The sequence below is a fragment of the Andrena cerasifolii genome, chromosome 4, assembly GCF_050908995.1.
Source record: "Andrena cerasifolii isolate SP2316 chromosome 4, iyAndCera1_principal, whole genome shotgun sequence".
NCBI lineage: Eukaryota > Metazoa > Arthropoda > Insecta > Hymenoptera > Andrenidae > Andrena > Andrena cerasifolii.
Genome location: NC_135121.1, coordinates 20211757 through 20238590, shown reverse-complemented (window position 1 = coordinate 20238590; position 26834 = coordinate 20211757). Strand labels below are relative to the sequence as shown.

General features: G+C 44.7%; 4 protein-coding genes and 1 long non-coding RNA gene across 15 annotated transcripts; 2 read left to right on the top strand and 3 right to left on the bottom strand.

Moving 5' to 3' along the window:
- The first annotated feature begins 686 nt into the window (after nt 1-686).
- Nucleotides 687-23300, top strand: LOC143368197 (zinc finger and BTB domain-containing protein 6). Of its 8 annotated transcripts, none has more exons than XM_076810671.1 (6): nt 687-1306; nt 1450-1644; nt 1732-1929; nt 2010-2523; nt 2614-2673; nt 11382-12021. In XM_076810671.1, the coding sequence occupies exons 2-6, from the start codon at nt 1459-1461 to the stop codon at nt 11867-11869; spliced, it is 1446 nt and encodes a 481-aa protein (XP_076666786.1). In that variant the 5' UTR covers nt 687-1306; nt 1450-1458; the 3' UTR covers nt 11870-12021. The 8 variants fall into 8 exon arrangements, with proteins under 8 accessions (XP_076666786.1, XP_076666785.1, XP_076666787.1 ...); XM_076810670.1 differs by lacking the exon at nt 11382-12021 and adding an exon at nt 13573-17248 and having other exon boundaries at nt 688-1306; XM_076810672.1 differs by lacking the exon at nt 11382-12021 and adding an exon at nt 9132-10612 and having other exon boundaries at nt 716-1306.
- On the bottom strand, nt 3643-4795 carry LOC143368202 (uncharacterized). Its single transcript, XR_013085174.1, has 2 exons — nt 4756-4795; nt 3643-4703 (listed from the first exon to the last, which is right to left on the bottom strand). It is a non-coding gene; the product is annotated as an uncharacterized LOC143368202 (long non-coding RNA).
- Nedd8 (Nedd8 ubiquitin like modifier) lies at nt 22347-23801 on the bottom strand. Of its 2 annotated transcripts, XM_076810684.1 has the most exons (5): nt 23656-23801; nt 23560-23577; nt 23118-23230; nt 22500-22628; nt 22347-22469 (listed from the first exon to the last, which is right to left on the bottom strand). In XM_076810684.1, the coding sequence occupies exons 1-4, from the start codon at nt 23671-23673 to the stop codon at nt 22544-22546; spliced, it is 234 nt and encodes a 77-aa protein (XP_076666799.1). In that variant the 5' UTR covers nt 23674-23801; the 3' UTR covers nt 22347-22469; nt 22500-22543. The 2 variants fall into 2 exon arrangements, with proteins under 2 accessions (XP_076666799.1, XP_076666798.1); XM_076810683.1 differs by having other exon boundaries at nt 22347-22628.
- A 335-nt stretch (nt 23802-24136) lies between these two features.
- E(y)2 (enhancer of yellow 2) lies at nt 24137-24784 on the bottom strand. Its single transcript, XM_076810682.1, has 2 exons — nt 24644-24784; nt 24137-24435 (listed from the first exon to the last, which is right to left on the bottom strand). Exons 1-2 carry the CDS (start codon nt 24691-24693, stop codon nt 24207-24209), a joined length of 279 nt encoding a protein of 92 aa, XP_076666797.1. The 5' UTR covers nt 24694-24784; the 3' UTR covers nt 24137-24206.
- A 71-nt stretch (nt 24785-24855) lies between these two features.
- On the top strand, nt 24856-26375 carry LOC143368198 (mitochondrial import inner membrane translocase subunit Tim21). Of its 3 annotated transcripts, none has more exons than XM_076810678.1 (5): nt 24856-24999; nt 25336-25540; nt 25616-25850; nt 25928-26027; nt 26097-26375. In XM_076810678.1, exons 2-5 carry the CDS (start codon nt 25339-25341, stop codon nt 26229-26231), a joined length of 672 nt encoding a protein of 223 aa, XP_076666793.1. In that variant the 5' UTR covers nt 24856-24999; nt 25336-25338; the 3' UTR covers nt 26232-26375. The 3 variants fall into 3 exon arrangements, with proteins under 3 accessions (XP_076666793.1, XP_076666796.1, XP_076666794.1); XM_076810681.1 differs by having other exon boundaries at nt 24862-24999; nt 25319-25540; XM_076810679.1 differs by having other exon boundaries at nt 24914-25050.
- Nucleotides 26376-26834: the final 459 nt, after the last annotated feature.

The following is a 26834-nucleotide window of genomic DNA, read 5'->3' as shown; positions in this document are numbered from 1 at the left end:
CGCTAATCATGAAAAAGTGTTTGCTACAGATTAGTACATACAGACGTTTAATTGTAAGTATATACTAACGAAGTGATTATTCACGAATATAAATTGTAAAAATAATGAAAATTGAAGAGAAATGTGCATCTATAATTACTAAAATACATGAGGTGAATACGCACTGCATGCCACACTACGAGAAACGCTTCAAATATGGCTGCCACTATCCCTGCTTACGACGCGACAAACGTTCATCATTATACATCTCTGCGCTTGGGCGAAGCAACAGCCAATAGAAAGAAGGTGTATGTTACCTCGTCACTCCTCCCGCAAGGATATCGCCCCCGCAACTATTCCTCCGTCTCTATATTCCTATGTCCATGCCCTGGACCCACTGTAAGGCGGGCAGTCCGTCAACGCTCTCTATAGGCAATCATGAGATTCAGAAACGGCGGATCATTTAAGTTTAGCAATTTAATGGAGATATAAATAAAGAAAAATGAAATATTTCCAATACATGTTTCCTATTTTAAGCCTTTTTTGGTTATACACACGCAAATCCTTACTTACTCGAGTTCTAATAATGAGCAAGACTGAAGTAAGAGACAAACTTCTGATGTAGCCACAAATCGTATTTAAAACGTTGCTACGCAGATCTTGGTAAACTATTCTCGTCATTTTCCTTCGTTTAATTTGTATGCTCGTTACAAAATGAATCGGAACGAAAGAAGTAAAAGTGTGGATCAGTAATGTTGATGAATATCGGTATAAGTGAAAATTCACCAATGACAACGCCTCTAAAGCGTTCCACACATGCATCGCATGATCGCAGCGGCCCACGCATTGCGCGTGGTTTCTATAGGAAGTGGAGTTCTTTTCGCGCATCTTACGCGTTTTCCTGAAGGAAAATGGCTACCAGCTGTCATTTAATTGGGAAGTGTGGCTTCTAAAGTGACACAGGATTCTGTAAAAAGTCGGTTGGACGCGTTACAAGACTGTCTGGCGCGATGCAATTACATAACGTTGAAATCGTTTGGTAGTTGGACGCCGCTTCTCATCTAGATGCGGAACCCGTGAAACCTTCCACAGTGCCATGAAATTCTATTCCGCTCTACTGTTTACAGTTTTTATTTTTCGGGGAACGCATCAGGACTAACGCGTCAACGCTAGCTTTCGCGGTCTTCTAATAATTCAACCGTCGAGACGCGACGGTTCCACTAGACAATCGCCGCCGACAATTTTAACCGTGCTACGTATTAAGGGCCAGAAACTTTTTTCACTTCACTCGCGTTATTACTCCGGGAGCGCATTAATTGCAAACACGGTAAAATATCGTTCAACAACATTAGTTATGCCTTTCTCTTTAGTTCATGTAAACATTACTCTTGGTTGTCAAATATTTCTGCGCATCGTTGTTGCGCGCCTACCTTTTCTTAGCATTTCAACGCAAGTTCTGTATTATTTCAGAAAAGCAGTATGGGTTCCAGTCAACAGTTCTCTCTTAGATGGAATAATTATTTAAAACACATTACCTGCGCCTTCGACACATTAAGGACAGAAGAAGATCTGGTTGACGTGACATTGAGTTGCGAAGGGAAGAGAATAAGAGCGCATAAAATGCTCTTATCCGCCTGCAGTACATATTTCAGAGACTTATTTAAGGTAAATTTGTGAATACGACGTGTCGAACTTATTGCCGCTGTTACTTATCGCGTACTAAAAACCTTTTCGTCTTTTAAATCATCGTAGGAGAATCCGTGTCAGCATCCTGTCATAATATTCCGTAATGTAAAGTTCGACGACTTGGCTGCGTTAGTCGACTTCATGTACCAAGGCGAAGTGAACGTCGTTCAAGAGCAACTGGCTAGTTTCTTAACAACTGCCGAGCTGTTGGCAGTTCAGGGTCTCACCGATGGTACTGGAAAGGATAACGACAGCTTAGTCGAGGTGTGTTATCTAAGATTCGTACATGTTATACGTAACTTGACAAATAATCTAATTTAATTACATTTCGAACTGTGTTTCAGGATGACATAGATATTCCCAATGAGCCTGAAATTCAACTTCAGAATGCTTCTAGTAAAACAACAGCAGAAAATAAGAGAAACAAATCACCTTCGTCACCGATGCCTTACCATGCCAGCGATTTACAACCCGACGCTCCGCCAAGCAAAAGACGAAAATGTAGAGAGAATGCACACACGAACGCGGATAAGGCTGTAAGTAACGCCTTATCCGCAAAAGACTCCGACAACAAAGCATCAGAGAATCAGACGACGTCTGGCTCGGATCCCGTCGAAATAATTCCTCTGATGCCGAATTTGAAACTGGAAATGCCTGAATATTTAGTACAAGACGGAAGTAGCTGTAGTTACGAGGAGCAAAGTTTAGGGGACAGTTCGCTAAATAAAATTGGTATAGAAGACACGTCATCTAATACTCCCGACCATGACCAAAAGCCAGATATTAGTCAAACGTTTTATTCGAGTAGTCAGTCCACTACAGATAATTTGGATCTTAAACATCAGGCGGCGGATGTTGGTAAGAGTTAACGACATCGTACCGACATATGCCTATTCTTAGATACGTACAAGCAGATAGATATATCGTGTAATTTTCTGTTTCAATTAGGACACTTGCTTTCGAAACCTAGCACATCTGGGGAAAGGTTAACACAAGAAGCAGTCCAGGGTAAGTGTTTCCTTTCTAACATTTATCTTACGTTTGTATAATACAAGACCCCGTGCATTGCCATATCTTTTAAAGTGCAAAAGAATACTGTCGACAAACAGAGCTGTAACGAAGGATATAATATTTGCAACGAAACGCGCGCGAAAATAAGAAATTTTTTCTATGAAAAATCTAACATTTCTCTCGACCGAGGCAAAAGACGTGGCATCGCGGATAGCTTTGTAGTTTTGTACTCATGTGTCACGCACACCAGGTGTGCACTTTATTGATTCGGAAATATCACGCGAATCGTTGCTGAGCGATACAATTTACACGTGTTTCTTCTCATTGTAAAATTGCCTGAGACACGTTCTCTTAACGTGGGTACAAAACACTGTTTATACATACTTTTATATATATCCTTAATTAACGGTCAGATTAATTCTATCGAGGTTTCATGACAAAATTATGCGGAGTAGGAGGGTAATTGATTTCTTTATTTGGTTCGAGGGGATAGTTGCGTAAATTTCTAATACCACAGATTATATGAGAATTCAAAAGTAGCATATACAGCTTTGTACTGTTTTCACACACACAAAATTCTTTTGCGAAACGTTGACAAAGTGAAGGGGTCGATGCTATCGTTTCGTAACGAACAAGCTCGAAAGGAGTAAACAGGATTCACTTACAATTTCTAAACTCGATCGATAGAGAAGAGAAAATAGAGAACTTTGCAAAGAAATCCATTCGTTTCAAAGTCTTAGGTTCTACCGAATACCAGGCTTGACTGGACCTTAGGTCCAAGCTGTACAATTCGTCTGTTTTATTTTGGTATTTTTTTTCTCTTTTTTTTCCAATACTCGTGGAAACATTACGATCGTTTTAATAATACGATCGCGTGGCAAAGCATAGACGCAAATGTTTTACGAGACTTTCGGAGAAATGCATTTCCTCCTGTTATAGAAAATTACTACAATATATTTCCATTAATCGTTTAACTGTACCATAGCATACAGAGTGCATGTTGTTTTTTTTTTTTTGGATATAAATGTATGGTATAGGCACTCGGGGTGTAGGTTGAACTGTAGTTACTATGTAGCAAGCATTGCCAAGTGCTGTATGTGTGCCGACAATCATCAACATTCCTTTAATAACTCGAACAAAGTCACCACTATATTCCTTATTTATGCGCACTAACTGTAAGCATACCTTTTTGTGTATACACTAAAATACCTTTTCAACGCTGGTATGAGGTAACTTCTTTATATCGTAGGACTGTACAGGACGTTGACGCGCGTGTGTGTAGCAAGTATCATACATGCCAATTTACTTGCATGCAAAGTTAATCTTAAACTCGTTGAGCATTCCGTTGCGCCGAAGTGCCGTCAACTGAACTCTCGCCGGTTGCAGCGTTCGGCAAGCATATTCCGAAACGGTCAGAGCGATCGGTTGGAAAAAATTTGTTAGCCTCGTGGCGCGTCTAATAATAATTGGCATTTAAGATTAACTTGCAAACTAGTAATCAGGTTGCTGTAAAGAATACTTCGTAGCCTTGTGAAGCAACTAATTTGAAGTAGTGTAACGGTGATGGTGCTGGTGATAGTGGCATGTAAAGGATCTTCTTCCACACTTTAATATCTCACTACTTATCTATTCTTTCCGTTATACACCGTAAAGTTGATGAATCAACATGGGTGCGTGGGGTATTCCGATGTTCAGGTCGAATCGATATGCCTTTAGAACTCGAGAGAAGTCGAGGCAACGCTTTCTTCTGTACGTTTACGGTAATCCTCCTTGAACAAACTTGCAATTGTCTACGCACGGGCATAGAAGTTACATCGTCGTGACGCAATGTTTCGCCGTGTCTTTGCGGGATAATCTTGAACGCGACCCGATCCGAAATACGTTCTGGTGCCTCTAGTGTGCAATCTCAACAGGTAGGTAAGCAAGAGTATCATTACGTTCACCGTTTCACCGTTTAGGCAGGAGCATGAATATACGATAACACGTGGGACAGTTGGTGCGAGCGCGAGTCTATGGAGAAGTGTCTCCTTTTGATAGAGCACCGATAAGCTACACCTTTGCGTGCACTGATCAAGATACCGAAACAAGAGCTCTCGAACACATCTCTGTTTAATTTCCCCCGACTTATATGCGAGATTAACTAAGACTGTACGCTATCGAACGCGATCGAGAGGACTGCTCGGTAATTGCGAGTGTTGGTGTGCGCGTGCGTGTGTGTGTGTGCGTGTGCGCGGAGCGTGGAATTACTCTCCTTTGCTCGCCGTACGCGCGGAAACGTTGTAACTCACCGTGAGACCACGAGAATTGTAATCGCAAGCCGATGCACCGGCCTCCAGAGCACGTCGACGATAACGCGCCGAACCGAGGGATCTTCTGCCATAGATGCTGGAGATCAGTAGCCGAAGCAGGGCACGATCGTTTCTCGGGCGTTTTAAAGCTTTAAAGTTGACTTGCACACCGAGACGACGAGGCACGCCTTCGGTTTCGCACTCGTGAAGATGTTGACGACAAGTGTTGTCTAGCGTTCACGTAAAGAGCACATTGGAACGCACACACGTGCCAGAGGACGTAGGAAGAACAGCTCCGAGACGATCCAGCAGATACATGCGTCGAAGCGAGAGGAGCGAGAAGGGCGTTCCCGATAGATCGAAGAAACGGAGAACTGTAATTCATCGAGCGACGAGGAGATTCGGTTTTAATCGGATGGAGAGAAAGATTCGCGATCTAATGCACGATAAGTATCGATCGTTGCCAGGCTGCGTTGCAAAATGAGTAAAGCGGGAATGGGGTGGGAGGGGCGATGCGGGTGAGAAGGAAAGCGAAAGGGCGAAGTGTTCGATCCGTGAAACCGAAGAGAAGCGGAATGAGAGGAAAGAGAAAGGATGAATTCGGCTAGCACCTGGCAATGCTATATTTCCATCTAAACACACGCATACACGTACGAAAAGATATATCGTGGGTATGTTGGTGTCGCTGAATACTTTAGACTGGCTTTCACCTTTCACGGCTACGGGATTGGTTGGTGCTGGGATTGGTCGTTAAAAAAAAAAAAAAAAAAAAAAAAAAAAAAAACAAACATTTGTTTACTAATGGTTGCCTGCATGTGGACATATACTTAAGAATTGACTAACCGAAAGTGTTTGGCCAATGTGTTTTCTCCAGGAGGGATTACGTACGTATCTGGTCAGCCGCATAGCCTCAGCAAAGCAAACGGCCACGGAAAAGTATGTGTACACTGCAAGCAGCGCGGAATGGTCACATCACGTGGAAAGCTCAGGCAGACGCGCTTCAAATGTTGGCCCTGCAATGCCTGTTTGTGCCGCTGGCCATGTTTCGTCGATTTTCACAAAATGCGCGCCATCCCGCACATCCCGCCCCCATAGCACCAACTCGCCCCCTCCGGCCGCCCCGAGTTAATATCGCTACTCAACTAATAACGCCCTGTGCTTCTCGATCTTTCGTGTTTCACGTCTACGACCACAGACAGAAACAAAGAGCAACGCGAACCAAAACACTGAGGATACAGCGAGAGAGAGAGAGAGAGAGAGAGAGAGAGAGAGAGAGAGTGAGAGAGAGAGGGAGGGGAAGAGAGAAAGAATTGAAGGAGTCAACGAATCAACGAGTCAACAAGTGAGGGAGAAGGTTGGGGAGGAAATCATTTCATGCTCTGATATCACTGATATCACCTGTAACTCATACGGGAAACCACGATCATTTACTTTCGTTTTCTTTCCTTTCCCTTTCCTTCCTTTTCTTACGCGATCGTTGGTAATTTTGTAATTCTGCCTTTACTCCCCTTCCAATGGCAATCTTTCTGACGTGCATCGTGATCGCTGGATCGCACGCTGGGTTACCGCGCGTAACCTATCTCTAGGCTCCTGAAGTTGGCACTTCAAAGTGCGCATTCTTATGAAACAGAAACAGTCTTTGTTGGCCCACACTTCTCTCCACCCTTCAAGAAAAGGTTACGAAGAAATTAAGAAAATTGTTATCAGCACCCCCACGAACATTTTTCATTGGTTTTTAAGTGGGATATGATTGTCCACGCGTAGTAGAGTCGAGTCATTAAGAAAGAAACACAAAAAAATATTCTGATTTTTCCAGATTGGTCAAAAGGTTTATACGACTTAATAGAGAACGTGCTGAAAAAACGAATTTTTATTTTATATAAGAGCGAGTCAAAAGTCAGGGTCTTCCCGAAGCTTTTCCCCATCCAAATCATTGAAGTGTGTAGTTTGAAGGGAATGCGGACAACTTTGTTTTAGACGAACAAACGTGGACAATTATATCCCACTTAAAAACCGATGAAAAATGTTGACGGGGTTGCTGATGATAAATTTTTTAATTTGGTTATAATTTCTTTGAAGCGTGGACAAAGGAAAATTGTAGGCGGACAAATGTGGAAGAGTAAAGATTGTTTCTATTTTCTATAAAAATCTGTACTCGGGGGTGCCAACTTCACGGACCTCCCGCCTTCTCCTATAGGGAAACACGATCCGATGTGACGTTTAGAGACGTTTAGGCGCTGGAGCATTCGCGCATCTTTCCCTGGTTCGTAGAGAGAGCAAGGGCCGGAGTCCCGTTCAAAGCGTATCGTACTTTTATAATTTAACGTTAGCTGCAAATTTAGCGTTTATTTATACCCCGCGTTAATTGTAAATTGTCGGTTAGATTAGATATTAGATGACGCAGAAATTACGGCGAATCGCCCAGTAGAGGGGACATTCCTCGGGCCACGTTTCTGTACTCTTGTACTTTTTATGTCTGGAACATTTGTCGCTTTCGATAGTCTTTATCGAATATCGATACGGTACGTACGCACGCGCTAGGATAATGCCGAAAGATCGTTATTTAACTTAAATCTCGACTCTATACGTAAGACTGCGACGAGGTAAACTCGTTACCCAATTAAATCATTTTACGCTAATATTTTACGTCCCATCGCCAGGAATACTTATATCTTACAAATACTCGGTACGGTTTCACGCATCTCGTTCGCACCGATTTCCCGATCGCTCCTTTATCATCGTTGCTCATTTCTATTTGTATATCGGTACTTATATATTTCACAGAATACCGACGCCATTAATCACTTCGTCGTGTGATCTGATACTTTACACGTGTTTGCCTTCATTATGCGCCGCGAAGTATGAATCGACTACCGAACGAAAAGTATTCCCCTGATTACGCGTACGTTAACGGTACGCGGGCGCGAAGATCGTCTTATAAAAATCATGCGTTCTTCGTCGTTGTTGTTGTCGTTTAACGCTCCGAAGATCTCGTAGGATTAAGTTCGCTAATGTTATATCGAGTCGAACGAACGCTTCTTGTACTTGTATGTATCCCATGGACCCTTCGCCGCAGGACGAAGGACGGTGCGTATCGTGCTTCCGATACGAACACTCATAGACTGACACCCATGACTGCAAATAATATTTTAAAAGTCGACTGAAACTTTCCGATAGCGTAATTCTTTTCTTCTTTTTTCTTTTGTGTTTAAAATCCAGCTGCTCGCTTTTACGGTTCGTTGCGATCCACGAAGACCGAACATTCGATGGGATTAAACGCCGTCCAAGTCTGTTCTCTTCCCAATACTCGCGATAGCTCGGACAATGGGGTCGGTCGCGACTGCAGCGTGAAACGTTGCAAGAACCTCGACTCGATGATCGGCTTCGCAAACAACCTGTTAAATAAATACGAAGCTTCCAATAAAACGAACCGCACCGATTGTAATTGACGAGAGACCTTACCTTTCTTGACAACCATGTTGCGAGAGCAGCGAGATCCTTCAGAAAGTACACACCCACTAACGAACAAGCGGATAGAGTGGGAGAAGTACCGCGAGTCTCGCGACCACCGAAACGTACGGCCGCGTTGGCACCCTCGATTGTATTTCAGCAGCCTGGGAACTTAGCGAGCTTGAGCCTCCTTTCAGTGGTGTCGTATGCCCTCTGTCTCTCTGTTTGGTCTGACCGGACTTATTCTACTAAGCTTGCGCTTTCTACGCACGACACGCAAACGACTACACCAACAGCCGCGAGAGAAACCATACGATCCGCTGCACTCGTATCGTTCAACAGTGAGAACCGCTTGTCGATCGTTCGATCTGTGAAAATTCCGCGAGCAACGTTGCCAACTCAAGATTCCCGATATGAAAAGAAAGCAGACGGAGCATCGCTAGTTGCGCTATCGCCTGGAGAATCCCGTTAGCGACGTAGAGACTCGACGAAAAAACTCGCGAAAGGTTTCCGGGAGGTTGGTCGGGGGGGGAGGGGGACCGGAGAGGCGACGAATTTGGGCGAATGCGAGAGACAAGCGCGGAAAGCTATTGAACGGTATCGTGCGACGCGACGGTAGGAAGGCGCGAAAGCTATAGGTATCCATGCTTGAACATGGACACGTAGTGCTGTATGGTTAATATAGAGGTGATCTTGTGTGTTTGTGTTTATTTGTAGAGCGAGCAGGAGATACCGCTGGGGGCGGGGGTGGCAGCGGCGGTGCTGCGATCGCGGACCTCGTCTCGGACGATGACTGCGGTCAGTCCACGGACACAGAATTGTTGTTTCGCTGTAGAATTTGTTGGAAGGGTTTCAAGCATCCGATGTCGTTGACACTGCACAAGGACTTGCATACAGGGCAAACCAGGTGTCCGATTTGTCAGCGCATCTTCAGTCGAAGTTACGACATGAAGGCGCACTTGCTGCGCATCCACAAGTGCACGTTCAGTGTCGACGCTAAGTTGAACTTTCAAAAGTAATCGAGCAGTAGCACAGCAGTCGCGGGAACGTTGCGCGGGAATTCTATCCGCGATCTCCGGACTCGCGATCTCTTCGTTTTCTTCCCCTATGCGCACTATCTTTTACTCGTTAACTAGTAGCATTTACGTTTTACTTATCTAAACCCGCGAACGGATCCGAGAGACGGTTACGCTCGCGCTAAACGATTAAGACACTCGCCTGGACGCGTTGTTACTCGATAGGATCGAAGTCAGCATCGCCCCTATACTCGTTTCAATAGACTGATGTCAGAAGACTCGAACAAGGTGCCATCGACGAAAGATGACGCGATAAAACGTAAAGTTCCTCAGAGAGAAACGTATGTAGAAATTAAGCGACTCAAAGAATCGAGATATCTTTGCCGTGCCTTCGTGAGATAAGGTTACGCATCGATCGTTATTAGCTTTTGTGTTTCTGCGTGTCTTGCATCGAAACGATTATTAGTTCCCCCTCCGAGATTAATGTACATATAAGCGAAGTCAGCGTCGCGTGTAGATGGTGGTAACGATATAGCGAAGTCGTAAATTCAGTCGTAGATCCAGCTAGAAATACTTTTCTACTACTTCTGTTCCATTCCCATTGTCGAAAACTGAACGGAATCTGAGACTCGCGGCTCCTTATGACCCCAAACAAACCTCTGCTTCTCACGTTGCAGCAACGTTTTTTTCAATGTCCCTGCCTCGGTGCTCGAAACCAGTTTACTTCGACGCTCGAACGATTCGGGCCCCCTTCCCTATTTCTCTTCCACTGGCTCTACACGCGTGATGCCTGGCCAGCGAAATAAGGAAGTCGGTCAGCCCAGTGAAGCGTTCGAGCGTGCACCGTCGAGTCCCGGGACAAGGACACTGGCGATAAACGCGAGGGAAAAATAAACACGGGCTTCGGTAGAGTCGTAAGCAGCGCGTCTATCTCACGTTTCGTTCGCTTCTCTCTCTCCTCTCTGACTGCCGAACTTATCACTTTAAGAAGCCTGCCCTGGCGCCTGAAATACATTCGCTACGTTGACATCTGGCTGAATTTACGACTTCTCTGCATGCCTACCTACCGAGTATACGCGTTGACGGAATCGCGACTATTGTCGGTGCGATGCCCTGAATTTGTTCACTTTTACGTTTACACGTTCATACGTCGTATCTATTTATAATTAACGTTTTACATTATTACAGGATGTTTGTATACGATTCGCTAGGCAGAGACCACAGTCTCGCAGGATATGTTTGATATTCGAACTATTGTTAGGAGATTCCAATAAAACTGTCCGAAAAAAATGCATTCCTTTTTGTTTCACTGGCAACACGCGAAAGTGTTTTTGAACTGGCCGTCGGTTGATTGATCGGATCGGCACCTCGCATAGGTCGTTGAACAATGATACGCGAGCTCCCCGTGGCCCCCGGTGTCTCGCGAGAAAACTCTTCTATTTTCCTTTGGCTGAAGGCTTCATTGAACGTGCTTGTGGGGATTTCGCTCGCAGTGGCTACACCGTGCATCACGACAGCAAAGCATACACACACCCGAACACAAATCACGTTCGCGGAGGTGGCGAGCAGCCGCGGAAAGGTGATTCTTCGCGTGTGTAACGGGCTGTAACCGAAGAATCGTCTTGCCCCCTCGCATCCTGCGACACCATCCCTCGTCCCTTGATCTGCACCGAGAGACCATTCAGGTTTCGCGCGTTTTGAAGGCGAAGCCCAAGACGAGCTCTCGGCCGTTTAAATTCTACCGAGCCGGTTGCGCTTCTTCTCTCTCAATGCGTCACGGCCCGAAACCGGCTAAAGTCCACACTGAAAAAGACAGACGAGCAACCAGCAAAGCCGTAGAAACTAGAATCTCCCGCTCGAGATTCCAGGCGATACGCAAACGACGAAACTGTATCACATAAGTATGAAGCTGTCCGTGTGTGTATGGGAACACTTTGGATTGTGTGCGCAGAACCAAAGTACGCCCCTGCGCCTATTGGGAATCAGCAACCTCGTCACGAGCATCAGGAGCAACAAGTACAGCAGCAACAACAACCGCAACGACAGCAACTGCCGCAACAGGCGAGCCTTGGCCACGAAAAGTCGAAGCGCAGGACTAAGGACGGAAACGGTCGCTGGGTGTGCGATGTCTGTGGCCGAACGTACAATCGCGGAGACTCCTTAGCTCATCACCGTAGCATACACAGGGGTGACACCGTTTGTCCCATCTGTCAGGCTGTTTTCACTCGAAAGTACACGATGCGTTGTCACATGCTGAACGTACACGGCGCTGTCGTGAGGTACCGCGGGTCGAGGTTGTCGGCGAGAATCTCGTCCCGCACCGATATTTGCCCTCGGGAAGAAGGTCATCCGCCGGCCTCGGATGGTCCGGGCGAGGGTGCTGGGACCGAGACAGTCGCTCCGAACCCGGAGGCGGATTTAGAGGCTTGGCGCCCTTAGGCTAATAAGCGTCTGCCGCCCTTTCTGTCAAATACGTAACTAGTAGATATAGCATGACATAGAGATTCCGTGCACTTTTCGGCGGTAATTTTGTAATTTTGTAATTTTATCATTTCGTCATTTTCTCGCAACGTGTATTCGCTCACGGACTGTTCTGTTTTTTGCGCCCTTATGTTCGCTTGATAAACGAAAGCGGCGGGAGGTGGGTGGGCGATCTGTAACCGGGAACATTTATGTTAAGTGAGATAGTCGACATATCAAACAGATCATTATTTTTACTAAAGTTCATTCCATTTTTACTCTGCGTTGTACAGAGATGTTTGAGGGGTAAAGGAAGTCGGAAACGACGTTAGATCAATGCCTTTCATGCTCCTGAATTCGGTCGATCGAAATGTCGCGTGCGAGGTTCTCTCCCGCGCTCCCGGTATTCCTCTCTTCGAAGGCCGAGCTTCGCCAACTTGTAGCGTAAGAATAACGACGAGGAGGGGTTCTCTCGCGGAGCATGAGACTTACGTAATTTGTTAACACAAAGGATATACCTATATATTTTGTCTCATGAACGATGAATCGTCGCTTTTGCTCTTGTACTTAAATCAACTGAAAATAAAGTCAACGTAGAAGGATGTTTTGTGTGTTTTCGTCCGAGGACGCTAAGTAGGCGTTACTCGTAACGATTCGCGGCTGCCGCTGAATCGTTTCAACCCTGCATGGCGCCACAGCCACGCTCGCATATGAAAGTATAGGCGTCCGACGAGGCGTGGACTGGTGAAAAGGAATAACATGATTGTCGGCTCACTGCACACGACAAGGCGTTCGGCGAAGTGTTTCGCGATTCACAGAGAGCACAGTTTCTCGTGTGCCGCGCGTAAACAAGGTAAACGCGACGGTAAATGGTCACGGGAGTGCGTATGTGATCGGCCGTAATTACAAGATGCTTTGTTTTGTGACTTTCAATTGCATCTATAACTGCAACCGATCGACACCAGCAGAACGGGACCTCTGATTACTCTTGTGCATGAATGTTGAACAGTTTTGTTGTACGTACATACGTTGTTTTTTTTTTTTTGTTGTCGTTCAAACGTTGCCTCCACAGTACACAGTAGCATGATCGCTCCAGCAGTTTACGATTTGCGTGTTCATCACCTCGTGGTTGCTCTTCTCTGTACAAACTCATCGTGTGTGCTGCCTTTTATTGCTGCTCGTCTCCTCGTATCGCTGATAGTTAGACGGAGACGCAGTAGCGAGCAAGCGTGTGCAAAAGTAGATAGCGCGCGTGAGAGAGGGAGAGAAAGGTAGGAAGAATGGGAGAAAGAGAGAGAGAGAGATGGAGAGAGAGAGGATCGAACGAATTAACGAGGAAACGTTGAGAAAAAATTGCGTGCGGTTTTGTTGTAACGTCTGTCGATGGACATAGTTTTCGTTCTCTAACGATCGTTCGATAGAAGATAGAGAGAGAGAGAGAAAGAGAGAGAGAGAGAGAGGGAGAGAGATTGCGAGAGAGAGAGAGTACAACGTGTATATAATAGTTAAATATGTAGATACCTACGTCGCGTTTGGACGGCGATACGCGCGATAAAAGGATGACGATCAGAGAGTAATATGAGCAAGCTAGAGAGAATGAGAGACACACGATACCGATCGATCGGGATCGATGTCGGAATCGGGCGCACGCACTACCATGAACGTGTTTATATCTGATTTAGATTCTCGTACGGTGGTCATCGAACAGCCGTCGCATTCGTGCAAAATCTGCGGTAAAACGTTTTGGAATCGGGACTCGATGTACAAACACATGAACATGCACAAAGGAACGACACAGTGTCCGGTGTGCCATAAAGTGCTCAGCCGTACCACCCACATGAAGCGACACTTAAAAAATCGGCACGGCTGGCTGGGCGTCGGGACGACCGCCGCCGCAGCAGCAGCCGCAGTCGCGAACGCCACAGCCGCAGCTGCAGCCGCCGTCGCAACCGCAACCGCAACCGCCACCGCGGCGACCACAACCGTCGTCACCGGGGCCGCTGGTGCCACCGGCCCCTCCGCCCTGGCCGCGGCCGACGCCGCTGCCTCCGCCACGACCTCCGCCCCGACGCCGATTTCCGTCTCCTCCACCGCGATCGCACGGCAGAACGCCGACAGTCCCACCAACGTCCTCGAACCACCCACCACTTATACCACCATACGTATCAGGGAGAGCAGCGTCGAACGGATCACCTCTAGTCCTATTCCTTAGTGCGAGCATATCTTGTCCAACGTAGAACGCCCGTCGACGTAAGAGAGGATAGACCGGGATAACCGATGAACGATCACCGAAATCACACACCCTCCCACGCACGCGACCCACTTACGCTTTTTCTACTTTCCGCGACGCGGCGCCCCTCGTCTTGCTGTTCGTACCGCCGACCAATTTCAAGCTCGCCGCGCGGGACTGATCGTTGTCGATTGCTTCCCCCTCCCTCCCTCAGATTCATTCGTAACTGCAATTGTATATAATACTTGTGTTTATTTATTGCTCCCGGGAGTCAGAGCGTCCCCCCTCCCCCGAACACTGTGCCCACGACGATCCGTGCTACGGTGCTTTATGGTAATGGGCCTCGTGTCTGTTTTCCATCCAGTCCCAAGCGATTGGAGTCGCAAAGTCGTTTCTCCGAGCAACGAATCGCGGCCGCGCTAGCCGCGCGTGGAGACGTCGAGTTATTAGGGACGTAACGAAACCAAAGAAAGAACCCTATACGTTTCAGGCGCACCTGCGATTCGTTACGATGCGAATTGCACGGGCGGCATTTATCGTAAGATCTATTCCACTCTAGTCGTCGACGGGAAGAACTTATAATTTAAAGATGCCTGTCTTACATTTTACATCCTAGTCATTTGTACACATGCGTGTATGTGTACGTACATTTATGTATATGTGTATATGCATATAAGAAAGGAGCAAGATGAAGAGGATTAGAGAGAAAGCAAGAGAAAGAGAGAGAGAGTGAGTGAGGGGAGAGAAAGTGTGTGAGAGAGAGAGAGAGAGAGCGAGAAAGAGAGAGAGAGAAAGTGAGAGAAAGAAGAGGATGAAGAGGAAATCGCGTGCGTAACCACGCGGAACATCTACGTAAACGTTTTTCTAACCAAAGACATACAGAGGAAAAGAAAGAAAAGCTAATTATTTTATCTAGTCAAATGAGTTCGGTACTTAATAGCGTTAAGGAGGAATGTGCATCTTTCTTCGTGCGATCGATCACGACAACACCGTGAACGATAGGTCGAAGGTGAGATTGGATAGAAACGTTCTAAACCGTTTTCGAGGCTTCCGATCTTCTCTATTTAGTTAAATTAGAACGCCGACTGAATTCGATGATTTCTAGCCAATTGTACGCCTCGTCGAAAGCTTCGAGATCGAGCCGGTGTTTTTCTCCAGCTGTTCTTTTCCAGTCTTAAACGGCCACGACGTTTCTTTCTCAAGGAACAACGAGAATAAAGGAGAAAGAAAAGGGAATGAGAATCGAGGCCATCGAGCCGTAGCGCGTCAGCGGGACCGCTGCGCGCCAAAACGATCGATCCCCTGCTTCTCACGTTTCAAGCTTCGAATCCACGCGAATCTTTGGCGTCCTTATCAATCGCTTCGATGTACTTTTCAAACACGCGACACCGCGGACGACGCTTTCTTTCTGTCGAACGCGCAGACTCGTACTAATACCAACGTGCCATTTTCTTTGTTCCGGTCTTTTAAGCGGAGCTCGCCGAAATGCCCCGCCACGCGCTCCGAGGGCCCGGCGGGCCTGTTTCGGCAGTGCGATCGGCATATTAAGTTTTGCTCACTCGTGCGTCTCGGGGATTCGTGTCGCTCGCGGATTAAAATTCGGTCGTAGGGTATATACGTTTACGATATTAACCATACTCATGTATTTTAGTTAGAAGCTTGGGGTCTTGCCAAACTTGTGTGCGTGTACACGCGTGCACATATTCTATATAACTTATAGCGCATAGAAGTCTATTTTCATCTGTGGATTTATCACAACGCGGATGTGACAGAGTTAACGCCCCCTCCCCCCACCCCCACCCCGCGCTCTATTATATTATTACCTTTATGTTTACGTTACCACGCGTCTTGTTCATTTTGTTGTGCTTATTGTTCATTTGTTTCTTTGACTTTTAGTTAGAACCCAATTTAGGTTCACCCTTGCGCGTTATAGTATAATTTTTAATCCAAAGAACACTCTAGTCGGGACAAGCTTTCTCGGTTCCATTCCGCGGGCCGTCCCGGTTTAAGTCTATCATTTATTTCTTCTCGTGCAATTACAAAAGAGGCTATTTTGCTCGGCTGCGAGACAAACGATCCACCCACGATGTGATCTCTCGCTCGGCTTCTCCAAGGAAATTCATGCTGTATGCCAAAGCCTTAGGGACGTTGTAAATCAAGTTCGGCGACGCTAAAACGAAGTACATATATTACACGAAACTTGATTGTGACGTGACGAAGTACAAATTGAAGCTAGTTTACAGACGGTCAAGGTGGGAAGAGCTTTCGGCGCGTCTTTCGCAAGTCGGACTGCCGCGTTCCGCTACCGCCGCTGATTTCCGACAGCTTTGCGGCAATTAGGCTTTTTGCGCGGGAGCGACGCGAGTTGAAGCGGGCACGCCAGTGCGGAGATTCGACCGAGCTCGGCTAGTAAATCAGCGTGGTAGCGGCGAACGGGCGTGTACACGGTTTATTAACATTGTTTACCACTGTGCGCCAGGGCAAACCTTCCCCGTTGGCAGATTAACAATGCTTGCGTTAAAATTTGCGATCGCATGCGAGATGTTTCGTGCTTGTTACACTTTACGTCGCACAACTTGCACGTTTACCTTTTATTATGTGATTTCGACGACTTTTATCGGAATTAGCAAACATTTTATTAGAGGCACGAATCATTGTTTAGTGCGGTACATATATATATACATACATATTCCTTTGTACGTTAATTTAATCATATTTTTTTTTTTATTATTTATGTTACCTTACGTTACGATGTAAGTTAAGTTCTGTAAGAAACGCGGAGTTACATAGATATTTACACAGGTTCATTCATACTTGTGTATAGTAGACGTATGTTTAATTTAAAGGAAACGAATGTGCACATTCCTCAGAAGCCACAATACAAATAAGTACAAGATTGCCAATTATTACTTTAGAAGAATTGATATTTCTTTCTTTGATTATTTATAAAGATAAGAAGCATCTATATATATAAAAAATATATAAATATAAATATATATATATATATATATACATAAAGATATTATAATATATCAATTACATAATCCTATGTTTGGCTTATGCGAGTTAACGATGTAAGTAAAAACGAAAAAAAAAAAATATGTGTGAATAAAGTTTCAAAATGTGAATTGAACCGAGTCCTTTACTTAAATACGAACGAGGCGTCTGGTCAAAATTTTGCTCGCGTTGTGCTCCGGTTAAACTTGTTTCGTAAATTAAAGCTTGATCACGATAAGTAGGTACACGCACAGCTACTGAAAGACGAAGGCTGCGTTACTTCTCGTTATCGAGCAATCCCACGCTGACAATTCACGAGCCAGCATTGCCGAAAGAATGGGGCCGAACCTCCACGTACGATGTTGCGGATGCTTGCGAACTCCGCGCGTTACTCTAATCGATCCTTCTAATCTATTTACAAACACCTGCCTCTACCTATAAAGACGAATCGATGAATTGCAATTAATTGGGCTACTTTCAGCGGGTCTCGTTGCAACGTGTTAATCAAAATATACGCTTCAACATTTCTCACGCTTCTCACTGTTCACGTTTCTCTTTTCTGTTCGATTATTGTCACACTAATAATAGCATCAGCGTGTGCACCGCCGCGTGAGACCGATCGACACGAGCCCGCGACGGGGCGCGGCCGCGGTGCGGCGGTAGAGTGAATGAACAGAAAGGCCTCTCTCCCGAGACGGAAGTTAGCGTTCTAAAGGGATCGTCGGTTGATGTTGCGACTGGCGGCTTCCTCGCCCCGAAGGAATCGTCGGATCCGCGACACGTACCCTGCGCCGCTTCGCGAGAAGCCGGGGCCGCGAATCAACCGAGGATTTCCAGGAGGCGAATTGCCGTTAGGAGTTAGATCGCGGGGCGTAACATCCAGCACAGGTAGAGCAAGGATGGTCTGGTCTGTGTTACGTGTTACCGTGCCCCCTATCTGCTTGAATGTAATTGACTAGAAACCAATGAACGAGGAATCGGCGGGTGACGTGGCTGTTAATGTGTTGCAGGGGGGGTGGGACGCAATCGGAAGCATGTTGGCGATACAACTGGTCAAGTGGTGATGCAGGGTCCAGGGCGTTTTTCGTGCAGACTCTGCGGAAGCGTTTACAAGCACCTTGCTTCGCTGACCCAGCACCTTGAAGTGCATCGCAACCAGACAACCTGCATCCTATGTCACACCACTCTCAGTCGTAGAACCGACCTGCGGCGCCACATGCGTCTGAAACATAACATGCAATGGCAAAAAACGATCCAGAAGCAGCGCAGCTCGAAAAACGAATTGGACTCGTAGATTTCATTTTGACGCGCCGAGAAACATTGCTTCTCGTTCCGCCCTGGTTCCCCTACGTTCTTATCTCATCTTATTTCACCTTATCTCATCCGATTATCTGCGTACGTTCGCGTCCGATTCTTTTCTCCTTCCTTTCCGTTCTCTTCATTTCTTCTTCTTCTTCTATCAGCTACTCGATAAGTCCGCTCTCGCGTACCCACCATCGTGCACACTGTGGCGAGCCGAGTTAAACGCGCGTGTCCTTGCGTACAGTATTAAAAGTCGAGCTAGAATCTAAGGATCTTGCATCGTCTGTGTACAGTTCTTTGTGATTCTTCGACGCTCCCGCGAATTTCTTACGATCAGCGTTGACCGACGTTAAACGTGAAGAAGAAGCCAGCAACTTCGAGGACAGTAACATGGGACTTAAAAAGTTATTTATCGTTCTCCCGATCTCACTTTCGTAACGTGACTGCGTCCGGCATCAGTGTCCGCCGCTATACTTATCGTTTACTCGCTAACACTTAACGCTCGGACCGTACGGTATTCGTTATCAGAGCGAGCCGAACGCTTGCTTCTTCCCCGTTTCTTTCCCCGTTCGGAAGCGTGGCCAATGTCCACTTGCCCCTTCTGATTCCGCGACCCGGTATGCTTGTCTTCGTTATGCGCTTTAGGTGTTGTGCGGTGGTAAGGAATCCAATTTAATTAAGAGACACCCCGCGCTTCGTTATTAATGTGTACCGCGTTCTAATCTATAAAAACGTCCTCGCACACTGTAAGGATTCTAGTCATTATTATACAGTGCTTTTTTAGGCTATCCTTGAAACGTTCGTTGGGTCGGCGAGCGACCACAAAATCGATACTCCCAGGATCTCTGTTACGCGTCTAATTATTATCGTTAAGATTACCACGATCGCAGTTCTGTTCCGATAATAATACAATTACAGCGAGCGGACTCGTATCTGTATTATTAATCGACAAATAGTGGCATTCGAGAGACACAAGGTATTCGTCATATCAGTAGAAAGGATTTACAGCGATTCGGTGAAATGGAATCGTACGTAACCACACGCGTCGCGTCGCCGCGCAAGCTATAGGCGTTTATCGAGATTTCTGGCGGCAGACGGAGCGAGAGATATTGAACCGTATCGCCGGGGTAATCGCTGTACTTGCGCAACGACGTCCGCGCGAAGCTCATTCTGGACGGAACGCGCGACACGTGTCGCAAAGTCGTCAAGGAACTTCGGACATTACACTGACTCTGTTTACACGCCCGTTGTTCGCGTGCTCTATTTTCCTTTGCGACCAACACGGACTTAGCTGCTTCGAAGGAGCGCATAGACAGTGCCTTACACACGACTATCTAGTTTTACATATTTTACATATTAACTTTCCAGATGTTTACCACAGTTGACCGCGTATAAGAGACTATGAGAGAACCAGAAGTTTTATTCCTTTCGCCCGGTGGCTTCGTGTAAACATTGTCTCTGTAGGGAATTAAAGCGAACCACGATCATCGTTGATCCACTGATTCACGCGACCGGAACACACGATTTTCGATAGATTCATACGGTATCGGGAACATTCACTACGCGACAAAGCTATTCGTCGATCTTTCGTTAAAGAGAAATCACCTCCGTCGAGGGTGCCGAGACTCCGCTTTTCTTTTGTCGAATCGGAGGGTTACTTTGTACTCGCTGATAATCTTCTGTTCCGCGGTTAGTAGAGCCGAGATGTACCACGCTAGATCTCCAGTGTCTCGAATATATGTTATTATCGCTAAGTGATTTATCATGTCCGAGGATAATGAGTAAATCCTGAAACGGAAACTCCTGCGAGCAAGAACGATCGAGATTGATCCTTATATTAAGATGCGATGTATCACGATTCTTTGTATGTACGTTTGGTGTATTAATTCCAGTAAATGAGTAACATTTAAGAAACGTTTAATGAATAAATTACGATTAAGTGCGAGGCAACGCGTCGCAGCGTGACGGATTTTTCCAAACATGGCACGGAGCACGAACATCTGTAAAGTTCGGTTCTCTGGATTTACGCGCGTGTACGAATTCGTAGGCGGCAAATATAAAAGGTATCCACCGTTTAATTCGGTTGAAGTCGGTTCTCCGCTTCTCTTTTTTTTCGTCAGAGTCTCGCTAAACGGATGCTCGCGAGAAGTTCGCAAAGTTACGAATAGCAAGCTGCGCGTAACGAAATATCAGTTTTCGACTAACAATAAGGAAACGCGTTTCCGTGCACAATGAAGCACTTAGCCGTAGGATTACGTAGCGTTAAACGTAGATGTTCGCTGTTGAGGATCGCACGAAGCTTCGAGGAGGAGGGAGAGAGAAACTTTTCCGAGGTACTTTGTAAGCAATCGATCAGACTAAACGCGTCTCACCGAAGCATGTACTTGATTGTTGCGAGGCGTCTTTTCTCTTAGCCCGTAAGCGTAAGACATGTTAGGGCGACGGTGTGTATTTGTACGACGTCTCACACGCGATAGTTAAAACGTGTTAAGGAATAGTTGATTAAGTCGATTTAATGAGCGGCTGCCGTCTCGTCGTCGTACCGATTAAACGATATTTTAATCTATCGTGTCTAAAGAGCAGTGCATTTACGAGAACGATCACTTTTGCAATAAACAATTGAATCCCACACAGGCCAGTAGGTTTCACGAGGGAACGACTCGCGACCCGCGTAGGTGTCCCCGTATCTCGATGATATTTTTCTTTGCCATTACAAATTATACGGTTTACGGTTGATCGTACGAGACTGTGAAACGCATCGCGTATGTACCTAGCCACCCAGAGACACAGGGTGACTGTAGATATACATAGATCGTGTTAAATATCGCCGATAGTCGCAGGTTTCTTTTCGTTTCGATTCGAACAAACGTGTTACGTGTATGTACTAATTGTGAGCTTGTAAGTGATTTAAAAGCGATATAAAACCATGCTTTAAAATGTTATTACAGCAATGTAAATAAATCGATTTACAATGGAAGTTCAAGTGTTAATGTCTTTACTGAAACGACGGAGCTACTCGCGCGTCGCCGTTGCGCGATCGTTTCTCTTAAGTAAGTACAGCTCGCTCGTTCGTGGGAATTTGGTCAGGTCCTCGTCGGAACATAAGGCCGTCGTCCACTAGGCCGAAGCGCGGCGAAGCGAAGCGCCGCGACCACGCATCGCTCGTATGACAGAACAGCAGCAACCACGCATCGCCCATATGACAGAGGAGCGGCGACGAACATTTCGCTTTGGTCGCCGCGCTTCGCCTCGGCGAAATGGGCGACGGCCTTCGAGCGTCTTAACGGCCGAACTCCTCGTTACTTCGTACCGGCGGTTTGCGCGCCAGCAATAGGGTCCGACGATCTGTTTGCAGTTCGCTTCGCTCTTCGTTACGCATTCGACGAAAAGACGTACAGTAGAATCGTTTATGTGAGCATTTTAATGTCTTTGTTTTGCGGGTAGAGTACAGTATTGCATTGATGGAATGGTAATAACGCATTTGGGATTACTGATGCTTTACGTTCACGACAACGAGTCAGAGAACGGTCCCGATTAAAAATATTGTTTCACGCGTCACAATGCCTTTACGGTGTGAATTACAAGAGGAAATGAATTTATAGAGCCGCTCGCGAGGATACCACCATGGGGTTTGCATTCACCAGGATCGTTCTGCGATAAATGCGGTGTAACGTTCACCACGCAGCACGCTCTTCTCCGGCACATTACATCGAAACACGAGGAGCCGCGGAGTTCTACCGCGTACTGCAGTATTTGCCAGCGATTTTTCAAAACCAAGTGGAGTCTGGCGACTCATAACAGTAAATACCACAGGAACTGAGATCCCCCAATTCTCGTTAACTTTATATTCGGATCGGGTCTCGCCACGACAGAGACTTTCAGAATCTAATGAAATGAAAATTCGAATTCAGCAGACAACTGGGCCTCTACCACTAAATTATTTTATTAAATATTTATTTCAATTCTAAATGTAACCGCTCAATCACATTGAGATACACAGACGATTGTGAGTTCTTACGAGCATAGCGCGCATGTAACATTGGAAAGCGTCTTGTTATTTTTGTGGCTGATCTTGTATGTTCCATAACATTCACACCCACATTCCAAACGAGGGAATGTCGTTATTATAAGCCTCCCCTTAATGCGAGTACCAAATGCAACACCGATCCGCCTTGGACTTTATAATCTTGCGCCGTTTTCTCATCGTTCCTAAAAACCAACAAAACGTTCTGTACTCTTACCATTTAGAGCACTCTTCTCCTTTAAGCGAAACTCAGGAGTTCGACTTAAGAACGCAACCATGCCCCTTACTTTAAGCAATATGTCATAAAGATAAGCAAACAAAAATAACGTTGAAACATCGTAATTGATGGAACAGGGATGAAGAGAGAGAGACAGCTATCCGAGTCGAACTCGCAAAGGACAATAGAAAGTCATTTTCCTGAACATATCCCGTCGACGCCAAAGAAGATAAACGCTACAAGAAGATGTAAGGTTTGCGCGTCCAAAGGGCTGAGAAGGGAATCTCGTTACTATTGCTCTTATTGTAATGTAGGATTATGCGTTACGCCTTGCTTTAAACAATTCCATGTTCAACCCAATACCGAATAAAATGTTAAAAAAAAAAACATATTACTTTTCTATACAAAACAATTTCTTATATGATTTTAAATTTTTTCTGTTAAAAACTATACCTACATTTGTTTCCCAGAAAATATTAAGCGCTGCTGTTGCGGTGGTATACCCTCCTTTTCCTCCACTCTTTCCTTGATCCTTTCTACCTTATCTGTAGGTTCTATATCTATTTCAATCTATGAGAACAATGACATTCGTGATAACCATAAAACTTGCATGCGCGTCTATTTACCATGTAACGAAACGTTCTTGTAACGTAACGACAAACAATGCTAAATACGATAGAATACAGAGACTCGTGGCGTTTCGTTACACGGAACGGACCGGAACTTGTAACACTAAGTTATTAACGTTACATCAAATGTCATGTTTTGTGTCGTTAGATGACAACGCGATCTACTTTTACAGTCTCTCGCGTCTTTATCAGACATAGATCGGTAAATACGATTCGTCGCGTTGCATCTCAGGGTGGAAAAATGTATAGCATTATGTTTTGGTTACTTGCCTCCTTTCCTGTGAGAGTCTGAAACAAGGTTAGAATACATGCTGAAAACCTGATTACAACCGCCGTGATTCCAATTTCGCCGGTGGTTGCTCTTACCTTCACTTTGATCAACATTTTTTACAAGTTAAAAAGTAATTTAAATAATTACTGTACGCTTAAAAATTAATAACTACTGACACACAGAGATACAACTTTGCGGCTCTTTGAACTCTGCGGAAAAATTGTTGTCGAGCTGCCGTGCGGTTAAAACAGGTTAAAAGTCACCGTGCTTCCATCTAACGGTGAGGAGCTTATCAGCTTGTGATATCGGCGCTTTTCAGCTCCAACAATTCATATCCGCAATTTCTGAGTTATTTAAGTAGCTAACTTTGAATAAAACAGTTGTTCGTGTTTTGCTCCTTGTTAATCGGAAATATTGTAAATTTCCGAGTGTTAATTTAACCAAAAGTGGGTATATTTAAAAATAAGAAGTATGAATACTCGTATCTACCTATGTAAATATAATTTACTTGCCAATGTTATTCGTATTATTGTATATACAGGGATACATGGAGTATTATAAAATGATACACTGATATTTGTACATAGTCCTTAATAGATACTTTCTTTTGTGAAATGGAAGCTTACGGATGGAATCTTTTAGTATGTTACATTTTTAATTTCTCTTCCTGAGCGATGAGCTGGTTCTTTATCTTCTGCAGCAGCTCCTTTTTAACCGAATCTGGCACAAGCGTTCTAGCTCTAGCCGTAACCATAGAGAGCAACTTGTCGTAAGTAATATCATGGCCGTGCTCTTTTATTAAATCCTTACAGATTAATTTTACTTGATCCCTCCATCCGCACTCAACCAATCGACGACGCAACAATTCTTTCAGTCTAAAAAAGTGCAAGTTAAGTTACAAATCATAACTTTCGTCTATTTCTTTTCCTACTGCAATGTAATTGTTTTAAAAGGTTTCTTGTAGCGAGGAGTATAATGCGCAAAAGTTTGCTAGCTGATAGTTCGAGATTAGTATTCGAATATTCGAAATCATAATTGAATGTTAACAAATATTCAAATAGGAATGTAAGCAAAGTTGCTTGCCCGTCGCGATCGCCGACCATCACCAGCCTTTGATGTGGAGCAGTCTTCATTTAGAACGCTAATTTCCTTCGCTTAGATATTAGCAGAATTTCTATTCCCTTTTATAATCTCGTTGGGGGCAATCGCACTGGCCAATGCAACGCTGTGACATACAAGATAGGTTATGTTGTGTTTTGTCTTCGCAGCTTCATAACCTAACTCAGTTATCGTTTCGCCTCTTATGCTAGGATCACAGAATAACTGAACGCGATCAAGGATTATGAAAGAGCCGTTTAAATTGAGTTCTCTTTGAAGTGCAATCAACGGTCCTCACTTGCAAACGTGACACTTTTGTACAAGTAAAATACCTCTCGCTCGTAAGTAAATGCGCAAGATTGTCACGGTAACAGGCGGTTAATTCTGTAAAGGTATTTTGAGATTATGCTATAGCGTAGCTCATACGACTATGTTTTCAATGATTTCGAATCCGTTATTGTAATTACCTTATAACGTGCAAAGCACGTTCAAGATCGTCTGTATGGTAGTAATCGATATGTTTATGTACCTTTCGATATGGTTAATTGTTTTGTATCCAACTTATCAATAAAGTTTATGCGAGACTCTGTAGATATTTCGAAGTCACTGTTTGCCTGTTGCGTTTCTTTTATTCGAATAAAGGGTTTTTGCTTGTATCAGCTATAATAACTCTCTAGGGAATGGCATCTACGAGGGTAGTCAACTACATTCCTTACAGAAGATTTGCGGCCGTCTCTAGTTTAACAAATGCGCGCATTTTCGCTCCCTTCGACGCAACGTCTAGCAGCCAGCAGAGCCTGTCGTATTGCACTAAGAAGACAATCGCTAAAGCTGACTCTGTCGAGTCTCAGAACAAAGTGCAGATTGGATTTGCGGAAGTAGGTAAATTTCGTATGTCCTTGCTAAGATATTAGTGCTAAGAAATCTATATCCGTTTAAATGTCGATTTTATTTCAGTTAAAGAGAACACAAAATCTGCTGGATACTTGAGCATAATAATTGGTGGTATAGGAATCACTGGTTTCATGTTTTATGTAATTTTCAATGAATTGTTTTCTAGTAAAAGTCCAAACGGCGTTTATGGTAAAGCGTTAGATAAGTGTATCAAAGATCCAAAAGTAATAGACGCTCTTGGACAGCCCATTAAAGCGTACGGAGAAGAGAATCGGCGTGGGCGCAGAAATCATGTGAGGTAAGGTCAATTCCATACCTTCCAGTGGTTCTCATCTACATTCTCTGCACACGCTATTATTTTATGTAATCGTGTAGTCACGTAACCTTCGAAAAGGACGGAGTGCGACATATGAGAATGAAGTTTTATATCCAAGGAATAAGAAGACGTGGGACCGTAAACTTAGAAGTGCAAGAAGTAAGCGATTCTCAATGTTAAGAACATACTCAGCCTCGGGCTTAATTACCGACTCCGATTTCATTTCAGGACACATCCGGTTACTACATATTCAGATACTTATATGTACTTGTAGACGATATAATGCAAACCGTTATAAAGATAGAAGATATTAGGAACGAGAGTACGAGTTACAGTAACGAGACAGAATTTGATTTAATCTAATATTTTAAAGCCTCTTAAGTAGTATATTTGATATATTGTATACAAATGTGCTTGTAATTCGTTATTTGCAACATTTATTTTGAATAAACTTTTGTAGAGTTTGCGTGAAACAAAATGCTGGTACTTAAAAGGAAAGACAAATAACATCGACAAATACATATTTCTGCGCGTCGCGTAATGCTTTTCCGCGAACTATATGAGTAACGGTATTTCTCTTTAACGAGAGTACGATTTTTAAACAGTGATCGCGTTCGACAATCACGCGGAACAAACATTCATTCGGACAGTCTTGTTTTCCCGGTAGTAAGTATCAGAGTTCGGGTGAAACAGCGGCGGATTTAAGGGGTCGTTCTGGTAATCACGCCGCAAAATTCGGCAACATTCAGGCTTTTTTTCTCAGCGAATACAATGAATAACAATGTCAAACTTCTTTTTCATTTATTAAGCTACTTGTAACGTATACGGAACAATTGTTTAAATTCACTTTTAATTGTGTTTTTTCAATGATATCTGGAGTTCAAAATCACGGTACTGAAAAGACGGCGGGAGTGATTTCAGCTCACAGACTCATCTGAAACAAAAAAACCAAACTGATTCTTAATC

What these genes read in the sequence shown, in the direction of transcription:
- LOC143368198 (XM_076810678.1), top strand. Translation starts at nt 25,339, where the DNA reads ATGGCATCTACGAGGGTAGTCAACTACATTCCTTACAGAAGATTTGCG. An exon ending in GATTGGATTTGCGGAAGTAG is followed by an intron (nt 25,541 to 25,615) that starts GTAAATTTCGTA and finishes ATTTTATTTCAG; the next exon opens with TTAAAGAGAACACAAAATCT. An exon ending in GGGCGCAGAAATCATGTGAG is followed by an intron (nt 25,851 to 25,927) that starts GTAAGGTCAATT and finishes GTAATCGTGTAG; the next exon opens with TCACGTAACCTTCGAAAAGG.
- Nedd8 (XM_076810683.1), bottom strand. An exon ending in ATATTTTCTGGGAAACAAAT is followed by an intron (nt 22,629 to 23,117) that starts GTAGGTATAGTT and finishes GTTGGTTTTTAG; the next exon opens with GAACGATGAGAAAACGGCGC.
- LOC143368197 (XM_076810670.1), top strand. Translation starts at nt 1,459, where the DNA reads ATGGGTTCCAGTCAACAGTTCTCTCTTAGATGGAATAATTATTTAAAA. An exon ending in ATTTCAGAGACTTATTTAAG is followed by an intron (nt 1,645 to 1,731) that starts GTAAATTTGTGA and finishes AAATCATCGTAG; the next exon opens with GAGAATCCGTGTCAGCATCC. An exon ending in ACATCAGGCGGCGGATGTTG is followed by an intron (nt 2,524 to 2,613) that starts GTAAGAGTTAAC and finishes TGTTTCAATTAG; the next exon opens with GACACTTGCTTTCGAAACCT.